The sequence below is a fragment of the Emydura macquarii genome, unplaced genomic scaffold (genome assembly GCF_026122565.2).
Source record: "Emydura macquarii macquarii isolate MOO-44397 ecotype Brisbane River unplaced genomic scaffold, CSIRO-AGI_Emac_v2 contig_3692, whole genome shotgun sequence".
Classification (NCBI taxonomy): domain Eukaryota; kingdom Metazoa; phylum Chordata; order Testudines; family Chelidae; genus Emydura; species Emydura macquarii.
In genome coordinates, this window is record NW_027133829.1 from 12722901 (window position 1) to 12735461 (window position 12561).

General features: G+C 44.3%; 1 protein-coding gene across 1 annotated transcript in view; it reads left to right on the forward strand.

The window, feature by feature from the left end:
- TCTN3 (tectonic family member 3) overlaps positions 1-12561 on the forward strand; it is a 92187-nt gene that overhangs the window by 25119 nt on the left and 54507 nt on the right. The window contains exons 7-8 of the mRNA XM_067537102.1: positions 5986-6091; positions 6182-6300. Coding sequence (XP_067393203.1) covers positions 5986-6091; positions 6182-6300 — 225 coding nt within the window. The remainder of the gene's footprint in view (positions 1-5985; positions 6092-6181; positions 6301-12561) is intronic.

Genomic DNA, 12561 nt, shown 5'->3' on the forward strand with positions numbered 1-12561 from the left:
ATGGGGGAGTGAGATGGGTAGGGGACAGTGGAGAGAGGAAAGGGGATGGGGAAGGGAGAAGAGAAGTGAAGTGAAGTAGGGTTGCCACCCATCTGGGTTTTATTTGGACAGTCTGGTTTTTTTGGCTTCTGTGTCCATGTGCCATTTAGGGTTGCCAGGTGTCTGGTTTTCAGGACCTGGCAACCCTAAATGGCACCCAAACCAAAAGTCTAGTTACCGTGGGAATGGGGAAGGCACCAGGTCATTAACCCGTGCCAGCCTCTACTCAGCCGGGGCCACCTCCTACCTACAGGCAGGCTCTTTGAAACCATCTAGTGAACAGGAGATTTGGGAGAGGAACTAGCGAAGGTGGGGAGCGGTTTGTGGGAAAGAGGTGGTGCAGATGCAGGGGCGGGACCTTTGGGGCAGGGGCGGGGGCAGGGCTTTGAGGGAAGAGGCAGGGCAGGGGGTGGGTCTTGGGGTCCAGTTACCAGCATTTAGAAAGGTGGCAACCTATAAACCACACAGATGCTAAGTGATTCCTAATTGCCTTCCTTGCTCCCTAGTACTTTTTGTTATCATGGATGGGGTATATGATCATGCTTTGAAATGTTTGGTGTGTGTGGAGGGTCAGTTAGAGAAATCCCAGACGTGGTCTATGTCCCAAAATCATGGCAGTTCTAGACATGGTGGTTACAGTAACTGTAAGTGCATGACAGAAGACTGGTGTATTCCTTCTTCTCCACTCCTCTCCCCCACCATTCCCAGAAATCTGTATTTTTCCCCTTCCCTAAGCCAACGTTTCCATCTCACCCTCCCCTTCCTGTCCCATTCAGCCATTAGTTAACATTGTAAAAGCCATTAGCACTTAAGAACTTGCTCTTTTGCCATCTCCTGCTCTGTGCTGCTGCATACACATATCACAGGTAGCAGTTTACTGGACGGTTGCACACTTCCTTGACTATGTAGCCTGAGCTGCGCACTGAGCTGGGCCCCTCACTCCCACTACCTGTCCCCAGCTGGGACTCCTGCCTCTGCCTCAGTCAGGCTTCCCTAGGTCCCTCCAGCCCACACCCTAATTTTGAAACCAAAAGCCTCCGCGCACACTCTGGCCAGCCTCCCTCTCCCACAGGGATGATGTGCACTTTAACTATTTATCTCCTGGATTTCAAATCATAGAAGATTAGAGTTGGAAGGGACCTCAAGAGGTCATGTAGTCCAACCCCCTGCTCAAAGCAGGATTAACCTCAGCTCAACCATCCATGCCAGGGTTTTGTCAAGCCGCAGCTTAAAAACCTCTAAAGATGGAGATTCCACCACTTCCCTATGTAACCCATTACAGTGCTTCACCACCCTCCTAGTGAAAAACTTTTTTCTAATATCCAACCTAGACACCCCCCCCCCCCCACTGCAACTTGAGACCATTGCTCCTTGTTCTGTCATCTACTACTGTTGAGAACAGCCTAGCTCCATCCTCCCTGGTAGTAAAAGGCTCCCCCATTCTGTAAGGGGCCCACACTTTCCCTAACCTTCCTCATGTTAGTAACATACCTGTAGAATTCCTTCTTGTTCCCCTTCACATCACTGGCTAGCTGCAACTCCAATTGCACTTTGGTCTTTCTGATTTCATTCCTGTGTGTTCGAGCAGTATTTTTATAATCCTCCCTAGTCATCTGACCAAGCTTCCACTTCTTGTAAGCTTCTTTTTTGTGTTTAAGTTCACCAAAGACTTCTTTGTTAAGCCAAGCTGGATGCCATCATATTTGCTATTCTTTCTGCATATCGGGATGGTTTGTTCCTGTGCCCTCAATAAGGTTTCTTTAAAATACAGCCAGCTGTCTTGGATTCCTTTCCCCCTCATATTAGCCTCTGAGGGGATCCTGCCCATCAGCTCCCTGAAGGAGTCAAAGTCTGCTTTTCTGAAGTCCATGGTCTATGTCCTGCTGTTCTCCTTTCTTCCTTTTGTCAGGATCCTGAACTTGACCATCTCATGGTCACTGCTGCCTAGGTTGCCATCCACTTCTACTTCTCCTACCAGATCTTCTTCCCTGTTTGTGAGCAGCAGGTCAAGAGGAGCACGGCCCCTGGTTGGTTTCTCCAGCACGTGCACCAGGAAGTTATCCGCAGCACTCTCCAAAAACTTCCTGGATTGTCTGTGCTCTACGTTATTACTCTCCTAGCAGATGTCAGGGTGATTGAAGTCCCCCATGAGAACCAGGTCCTGTGAACTGGAAACTTTCCCTAGTTGACTGAAGAAAACCTCATCCTCCTGGTCTGGTGGTCTATAACAGACACCCACCATGGCATCACGCTTATTGTTCTTGCTTCTAAGCTTAACCCAGAGACTGTCAACTGGCTTATCTCCAGTTTCATACTGGAGCTCAGAGCAATCATAGTGCTCTCTTATATACAGTGCAACTTCACCCTTTTGCCCCTTCCTGAACAGTTTATACCCATCCATGACACTGCTCCAGTTGTGTGAGTTACCCCACCAAGTCTTGGTTATTCCAATCATATCGTAGTTCCTTGACTGTGCCAGGACTTCCAGTTCCTCCTGCTTGTTTCCCAGGCTTCTTGCATTTGTGTACAGGCACTTGAGATAACTAGCCTATTGCCCTACTTTCTCAGTGCAATTCAGGAGGCCTCCCCTGTTGCACCCTCCTCCTTCTGCTTCCTCCTGGTGTCCCACTTCCCCACTTACCTCTGGGCTTAGGTCCCCGTCCCTGATCAAACCTAGTTTAAAGCCCTCCTCACTAGGTTAGCCAGCCTGTCTGCGAAGATACTCTTCTCTCTCTTCGTTAGATGAATCCCGTCTTTTCCTAGTAGTCCTCCTTCCTGGACAACATCCCGTGGTCGAAGAATCCAAAGTCCGCTCTCCGACACCACCTGCGTAACCACACATTTACTTCCGCAATGCGACAGTCCCTACCTGGGCCTTTTCCTTCAACAGGCAGGATGGACGAGAACACCACTTGTGCTTCAAACTCCTCTATCCTTCTTCCCAGAGCCACATAGTCTGCAGCGATCTGCTCAAGGTCGTTCTTGGCAGTGTCATTGGTGCCCATGTGGAGAAGAAGGAAGGGGTAGTGGTCTGAGGGCTTGATAAGTCTCGGCAGTCTCTCCTTCACATCCTGAATCCTAGCTCCAGACAAGCAGCACACTTCTCTAGTTTCCCTGTCTGGACAGCAGATGGATGACTCCGTCCCCCTTAGAAGGGAGTCGCTGACCACCACCACCCTTCTCTTCCTCTTGGGAGTGGTGGTCGTGGAACCTCCCATCCCTAGGACAATGCATTCCATGTTTAAATGTGTTGCCATTAGGTGTCTCCCCTCTTCTGCCTCCCAGATTCTGGCTGACATAGGGGCCAAGGAGAGGGATTCAGACACCCTGAGAGAGGCAGGGTCCCTTAGATCTCAGGACACACAGGTGTCAGGCAGAGGACCCAGTGGAAAGGCTCCCCCAGATTGCAGCGCGTACAGAAAAGGAGAATTCAGGGCTGACATTCCCTCTCCAATCCCCCAACTTCCCTGTCACCACTCCCATCTTCTCTGTTCTCTACCCTACACTCTCATGAGGCACAGCAAATTTCAAGACAATCCAGGAATGTATGTGGCTTGTAGAGCACTTAGAAAAGTCCTTTAAACAGAAAACTCTTCTAATTCTTAACTGCAGTTGAACTGGTGCTCTGCTATATTATATGAAATTTAATCATCAGCAACAGTTTTGATATATCCAAATCCAGCACAGGATAATCCTGAAAATATAAAAGGCTGTGAGAGGTATGAAATGGCCTATTCATCTCTGTGGTGTCTCAGCTGAACAAGAACACCACATGGAGATGAATATAGCCAGAAACAATAGTTCTAAGAAGTGTCAACTGCTCCATTCAGCTCTGTGGATGTTCCCATCCCCATCTCCCCAGTGCTTGTGAAATCCCTGATGAACAGCAAGCATGCCCATTCTCAACTCTTCAGCAGCAGTGAATTCTTGGTGCATGCTCCCAGCAGGCCTGTCCTTAGCTCCCTTCCCAGAGAGCAGAGCTTTGCTGCATGCTGGCTCATATTGGAGGCAGGGAGAGGGGCTCTGACCTCCCAGAGGGACAAGGCACACAAATTCCATGAGAGGACAGGGAGAGGGGCTAAGACACCCCCAGAAGGGCATGGTCCCCCATATTCTGACTCTCAGGGAGTGGGGGCTTAGCCCTATTAAGAGAGGCAGCCCTCCCCAGATCCTGGCACGCACATGGGAAGGGAGAATGTGGGGGAAACAGGAGATCCTGCCCCTATTCTCCTTCAGGCCTTGTCTACACTTAAAAAATAAGTTGACCAAATATAGGTCAACTTACAGCCACTGACGTAATTACAGTGATGGCTGATGTCCACACTGCCTTCCTTGGGTCGGTGGAGTAGGTCCTCACCAGGAGCACTTCCATTGACCTAAAGGGCAATGTGGGGAGCTGAGAGCCCCATCTCTCAGCTCCCCACCGGGAGCCAAGAGGCTCCTGGGCTCTGTGTGGGCTGTCCCCCCCCACCACTCCCCTTTCCCTGCCAGGAGGTGGGGGAAGCTGCCAGGGACTTCTCCCCTCCCCTTTCCCTGCCAAGAGTGGGGGAAGCCTTGCCACTGCTGGACACTCCAGAAGGGGCAGCCGTGTCAGGTATGCCACTGAGTTGCCCAGGTTTGCAGTAGCCCAGGCTTGGACTTTCTTGTAAGTTTCATAAATGGAATGGTAAAATTGACAAGAATGACATCCCCACAGCCGATGTAAGGGGACGCTATGCAGACAAAAGCCCTACACCTCTCATCGAGGTGGTTTTATTTTGTCGTAAAAACGGCAGTTTTGTCAGCGGGGGGTTGATTGCAGTGTACACCACCTCTGTGTTGTCAAGCAAAGTTGACTTTGGTCGACAAAACTCTCTAGTGTAGACCATGCCTCCATCTCCCTGCTACTCACCTCCATGTCTCCTTTTCCAGTTACCCATCCCCATTTATCCTTTCTCCATAATCACCTCTTGCTGCAACCCTAAACTTCTCTCACCTCTATTTCTCCCACCCCCTACACACATTCCTCGGCCCCCTAATTATCCTATCCTGGCAAGCAAATTCACGTCATTATTTTTCAAAAATACTTTGATCACATTCCTCCCCCTCAAAAAAAACAAAAAACACCTTGACACAGTTTAGCAATATGCCTTTACAGCTTTCTGCTCTAAATGGGATTTGGACTGACACTGGCTGGATGATGGTATTGTAGCCATGTTGGTCCCAGGATATGAGACTAGGTGGGTGAGGTAATATCTTTTATTTGACTGATTTCTGTTAGTGGTAGGGACAAGCTTTTCGAGCATCACAGAGCTCTACTTCATGTCTAGAGAGGAAGAGCTCTGTGATGAGGTCTGGCTAGATGAGTCAGGAACTAATGATTACTGCTTATCCCCTGAGCTCTCTAGCTGCAGTGAAATTTCTGAGGCTGCAAACAGTCTTGGCTCCTCTGTCTACAGAGTGTAAACAGCTGAATTTGTGAGTGGTTGGTGTGGACTTAAAATGAGAGCTCAACTCTTTTCTGCCAATAACCTTGTGATTGTCTTGCTCCTCCAAAGGCCTAGGGTGTGATGAGCACTCTGTAGGGTTAACTGTCAGGCAACTGAGACTCCAGAGTGATGATCTCAGCTGTGGTTTGATCCCTTTCTTTGGGAAACAATATACATTGATTAAAATTAACAAACCTTCAGGAAACACTTTTTTCTCCCTGGTGGACTGTATATTGGGACTTTCTTGTTCACTAGCCCTACCTCTGTGACCCCAAATAAGACACACCAAATTTCAAGGCAATCCAAGTAACCAAGGGGGTTTTTAGAGCACTTCAAAGAGTCAAGTTGATCTAAACCTTAACTCTAGCAGATCACCAGGTCTGCTATAAATTCTTCTAGAGTTGGTGGTGTTCAGTCCCTTCCACTTGGTTCTGGTGTTCCATGAATACTTTGTAAACTCTCTACATTTCCTTTTCAGGCTGGTGATCCAATCCAGACCTTGGTTGCCTCATCTGTACTGAGCACACTCAGACAGCCAGTCGGGATGGATGCCAATGAACTTTGTATCGATGGGAATCCTGCTGGTGAGTGTGAAGGTGGAAGCAGTTCCAGCTTTATTGAGGATGACATTTGCTGCTGCTATTTTTTCATGTCTCTTATTCCCTTTTTCTCAGGTTTTCTGGAGAGTAAAAGCACAAGCTGTACTCGGATCTTCACCAACCTGAGCAGCAGCTGCACCACTGATCCTGCCCTGGATGCAGCCTCATACTACCGCAACTTCACCATACTAAAGGTGCACATTATCTTTCCCACCCTCAGCAACTTCTTGTACAGTGATTTGATGTCATGTTCTCCTGACTTCAGTGCTGTTTTGCTGCTGCCTCTTCAGCTAATTTAGCAATTACTAAAGTAAAGCTCACTGGTGTGCAATTCTCAGGGTCTTCCAATGACTTTGGCCTGTTCTCCGGTACAGTAGTTGATTTTAATGAAAGATTGTTTATAATTTTGAGCAGCTCATCCACTCCATTCTAAGTTCCTACAGAACTTTTAGATCAAGAACATCCTGTCTTGGTGACTTGTTGCTGTTTAATTAATCATTTGTTTCTTCACCAGTTCTTTTGAGTCATGTGCTCTTTTTAGGTAAATAAAATATCTCTCCACATCCTTTATGGTGAAGAAACAAATGATATTTAAAGAATATCTTGTGGTTTGTGTTATGTTTTTAACTATTTGCTCTTCAAATATTGCTCCTTAAGCCCTCCTAATTTCCATCTAACACTTTATTTGCCACAGTATTTGCTCCTTTCTTCTGACTTCCCTAGGTTTGGAATTCCATTTTCTGAAGGATATCTCTTTGACTCAAATAACCTCTTGTACTTTGCCATTTAACTATACAGGGTTTTTTTCCTTGCCTTTTTCGTTTTTGTTTTGTGTAGGGGAATGCAGGCTGTCTGTGAGACTATTATTATGACTTGCTCAAGGTGGACTCTGAGCATTTTAATGTAATTTTAATCTATGCCAACTCTGAGCATTTTAATTTCTTTACTTTTGACTTTGTTTAAAAGGAGAAAGTTAGTCAAAGACAACAAAAATTATCTAAAATTTAGTATCCAGTGACAGCACTTGGTGTGATATCTCCCCTCCTTCCCCCTCCCCCCAATGTTGAATTTAATTACATTGAAACCAATGTTCCTTAATGGCACATTAACAGTCCTTGAACCAATTCTTGTGTGTTTGTTAGTCCTAGGTCAAACAAAGCCTCTCCTCGAATCATAGGACTACAAGGGACCTTGAGAGTTCATCTAGTCCAGTCCCCTGCATTTATGGCAGGACCAACCATTATTTAGACCATCCCTGATGAGTATTTGTCTAACATGCTCTTAAAAATCTCCGATGATGGAGATTGCACAACCTCCTTAGGCAATTTATTCCAGTGCTTAACTACCCTGATAGTTAGAAAGATTTTCCTAATTCCTAAGATTTTCCAAGCTAAACAGCCCTTGCTGCAATTTAAGCCCATAGCTACTTGTCCTATCCTCAGAGGTTAAGGAGAACAATTTTTCTCCCTCCTTCTTGTAACAACCTTTTATGTACTTGAAAACTGTTATCATGTCTTCTGTCTTCTCTTCTCCAGATTAAACAAACCCAGTTTTTTCAATCTTCCCTCATAGGTTATGTTTTCTAGACTTTTAATCATTTTTGTTGCTCTCCTCTGGACTTTAACCAATTTGTCCACATCTTTCCTGAAATGTGGTGCCCAGAACTGAACACAGTTCTCCAGTTGAGGGCTTATCAGTGCGGAGTAGAGCAAAATAATTACTTCTTGTGTCTTGCTTATAACATTTCTGCTAATACATTCTGGAATGATGTTTGATTTTTTTTCAGCAGTGTTAGACTATTGATTCATATTTAGATTGTGATGCACTATGACCCCCAGATCCCTTTCCATAGTACTCTTTCCTGGGCAGTCATTCTCCATTTTGTATGTGTGCAACTGATTGTTCCTTCCTAAGTGGAATACTTTGCATTTGTCCTTATTGAATTTCATCCTATTTACTTCAAACCATTTCTCCAGTTTGTCCACATCATTTTGAATTTGATCTTCCAAAGCACTTGTAATCCCTCCCAGCTTGGTATTGTCTGCAGACTTTATATGTATATTCCGTATGCCATTATCCAAATCATTGATGAAGATATTGAACAGAACTGGACCCAGAACTGATCCCTGTGGGACCCCACTCGATATGCCCTTCCAACTTGTTTGTGAACCACTGATAACTACTCTCTGGGAATGGTTTTCAAATCAGTTACGTACCCACCTTATAGTAGCTCCATCTAAGTTGTATTTCCCTAGTTTGTTTATGAGAAGGTCATGCAAGACAGTCAAAAGCCTTACTAAAGTCAAGATCTACCACATCTACTGCTTCCCTCCTATCCATAAGGCTTGTTGTATTGTCAAAGAAAGCTATTAGGTTGGTTTGACATGATTTGTTCTTGACAAATCCATGCTGACTGTTACTTATCACCTTATTATCTTCTACGTATTTGCAAATTGATTGCTTAATTATTGCTCCATTATCTTTCTTGGTACTGAAGTTAAGCTGACTGGTCTATCATTCAGTCCCTGGGTTGTCTTTATTTCTCTTTATATAGATTGGCACTACATTTGCCTTTTTCCAGTCCTTTGGAATCTGTCCCATCTTCCATGACTTTTCAAAGATAATCACTAATGGCTCTGATATCTTCACAGCTCCTTGAATATTCTAGGATGAATTTCATCAGGCCCTGGTGACTTGAAGACATCTAATTTGTCTAAGTAATTTTTAACTTGTTCCTTCTCTATTTTAACCTTAAATCCTTCCTCATTTTCGCTGGCATTCACTATGTTAGATGTCCAGTTGCTACTAACCTTTTCGGTGATTACTGAAACAAAAAAGTCATTTAGCACTTCTGCCATTTCCACATTTTCTGTTACTGTTTTTCCTCCCTCATTGGGTAACGGGCCTACTCTGTCCTTGGTCTTCCTCTTGCTTCTAATGTATTTGTAGAACGTTTTCTTGTTACCCTTTATGTCTCTAGCTAGTTTAATCTTGTTTTGTGCCTTGGCCTTTCTAATTTTGTCCCTACATATTTTTGTTTATAGAATCATAGAAGATTAGGGATAGAAGGGACATCAGGAGGTTATCTAGTCTAACCCCCTGTTCAAAGCAGGACCAACCCTGTATTGTTTTTTTATATTCATCCTATGTAATTTAACCTAGTTTCCACTTTTTGTAGAACTCTTTTTTGAGTTTCAGATCATTGAAGATCTCCTGGTTAAGCTAGGGTGGTCTTTAAATTTGGGATTTATATCCATACATATTCTATTCTATTCTTTTCTATTCTATTCTATTGTCCTTTCCACTCAGAAGTTCTCATTAGATGCTATGTAATTTTTTATAGGTATAGTGCTGCTCCTCCACACTGAGGACTTAATTTATCCTGTCTGTGTATTTTGTAGCCTCTTCAGAACTCTAAACCTGCCTACTGGTGTCAGGGAAGAAAAAGAGATAGTTGTCATTCTTATTTTTGAGACATGCTTAGATACTATGAAAATGAGTGCCAATATAAGATATGTGATTTTTCCCCCATTCATCTCTGTTCTTTATGCCACCTGTTATGCCTGGAATGCCTTCTTTGAACTGATATGCCAGACTTCTACTTTCTTTTCATTCAGATCCCTCCTCAAGATTCTGTTGCAAAACCCACAAGAAATTGCCAGTGAATAGCCAGAGAGTAGTTTAAAGAAAATTAACAAACAGCAAAACCACAGAATTAACACTACATGGCCAGTCACTACTTTGTCCCTTCCCTCCTCCGCTTCATTCGTATTTATTCTTCTGCAGTGTGAACACTTCAGAATTAGTAGATACATTTGTACAGTGCCATGTACATTTGGACTCAACTGCAATAATAATAATATACTAATTATAGTAACTTATTTTAAGCCCTCCTTACACTTTCAGTTTTAAAATGTGGTGCAGGTTTTTGTATTGGCAGTGTATAACGACATTGTAGAGATTGTCACAGGGAACCTGGAATTCCTGAAAGCTGGGGAGGAAGCAGTTGGGACTTTCGGAGTTTAAAGAGCGTGAGGCACTTTGAGACTGGGGGATAAACATGTTCTGAAATGATCACTGAAATAGGTGATAATTTCAATGTCAATTTTATTCTTGTTTGTCTTCACAGTTAACTCCCTATTCATCTGGTTGCAGCAGTTCACATCTTTCAGATCTATTGTGTCATGCTGACTGCAGACAAAGTAGCATTTCACATTTGTTTCGCATTAAGGTTTCTTGCAGAACAATAAGAACTATAAATATTGTGCAGAACGGAGGGTAAGAACTATAAATATATATACATTTTTCAAATCCCTAAAAGGGTCAGCTTAGAGCTGGGATCAATTTAGGGTCAGCTGAGGCCAGAGCCAGCTGGTTCCCATTAAGCACTGCCAGGGAGCAGATATGAGGTCCCTGCCAGCCAGACAGGGTGCTCTGGGAGTTTGGAGAAGGAGTTTGGAGAAGGAGTTTGGAGAAGGAGAAGGAGTTTTGGAATTTGGAGAAGGAGCTTTGGGGAAGGAGAAGGAGAACTGTGAGTGGCAGAAGCCAGAAGAAAGCAGAGGGGCCACTTGACGGGGTGTAGGGAAGCAGCCCAGAGAAAAGACTTATATCCTTAGAGCAGCAGCCACCCACTGCTGTCAGCCAGGGACTCTGGGCTGGTGTCCGAAGGAGAGGGCGGGCTCGGACACCCCCTACCCCCCAAACCCTAGACCCCAAGGTCCCAAGGACAATACTCGGCCTGCGAAGACCTGTGGGAAGGCCGGTCCGTAGAGAGACGGCCGCCAAGCCCCGGGTGGCCATTTTGTGTCCTGCCCCAGTAAAAAGCGCTCGGCCCAGGGGAGCACGGAGGCCACCCCATCACAATATATATACATTTTTCAAATTAAAATTTAGATGATAATTTAGTTATGGCAATAGAAACCAGATGCTCCAACCAAGATCAGGAGACCACTGTGTTGGGTGTTGTGCAAATACATAGTAAGACAGAGCCTCTCCCCAAAAAATCTTTAATAGATTTAATAAAATTTAAAGCCAGAAGACCATTATGATAATCTCATCTGACCTCCTGCTTAACACAGGTCATAGAACTATGCCGAGTAAAAGAGTTTAGATATTATGGTGATGCATGGAATAAAAACTTATGTTGAATAGAATAGTAATTTCTAGATCAAGCCCATAACTTCTGGTTTGAACTAGAATATATCTTGATTTAAAGATTTCAAGTTATGGAGAATCTGTTTCAGTGGTTGGTTAATCTCACAGTAAAAAATTTGTACTTTATTTCTAGTTTGAATTTGTTTACTTCCTTCTTCCAGCCAAAGGCTCTTGTTCTGTCTTTTTCTGCTAAAGGGGTCTTTATCAGAAATCTTCTCCCAATGTAGATACTTGCACACAGTGATCAAGTCACTTCTTAGCCTTCTTTTTGTTACATTAAGTAGATTGAGTTTATTAAATCTCTCACTGTAAGGAAGTTTTTCCAGATCTTGAATCATTTGTCTTCTGAACTTCTTCCAATTTGTCACCATCCTTTTTAATATGTAGACACTGGAACTGACACTGTGTTCCAGTAATGGTCTCTCAAATGTCATATGCAGTCATAATAACCCCACCCTATTTCTAGTCGTTATTCCCTTGCTTACACATCCAAGGATAGCATTTTCTTTTTGGCCCCTGCATTGCAATAACACAGCTATTCTAAAAGTGTGATTATAACAGGGATCTACCCTGTTTTGCTCTGGTGCCTCAGTTTCCCTTCATCTCTGATGGTTCTCTCATCTTCAGCAGGTTTGGTTGCTGAGGTGGCATAGTTCTCTGTCCAAGTCACGAGAAGATCATCGCTTTAAATCAAACCAAACACAATACACATCTTCCATCCCAGTCTCACCAGGCACAGCCCTTTCTCCCTGAGGGCTGGTCTACACTGGCAATGGCAGTCAGTGGGAGATACATAAGTTACATAACATAGGTTGCATATCTCCCATTGATTTACTTATGTTGATATACCGCGGCATCTTTATAGCGCTGCGTTGACAGGAGATGCCCTTCCATTGATGCATTGTTACTCCTTTCGGGGAAGTGGACTAATTAAGTGAACCGGAGAGCACTCTCTGATTGACTGAGCAGGTCTACACAGATGATGAGATGACTCGCTATGTGGATGTGGGGAAAGTGGTGGAAGTAATATACTTTGACTTTAGCAAAGCTTTTGATACGGTCTCCCACGGTGTTCTTATAAGCAAGTTAAAGAAGTATGGGTTGGATGAATGGACTATAAACTGGATAGAAACCTGGCTAGATCATTGGGCTCAATGGCTAGTGATCAATGGCTCAATGTCTAGTTGGCAACTGGTAACAAGCAGAGTGCCCCAGGAGTTGGTCCTGGGGCCAGTTTTGTTCAACATCTTCATTAATGATCTGGAGGATGGATTGCATCCTCAGCAAGTTTGCAGATGACA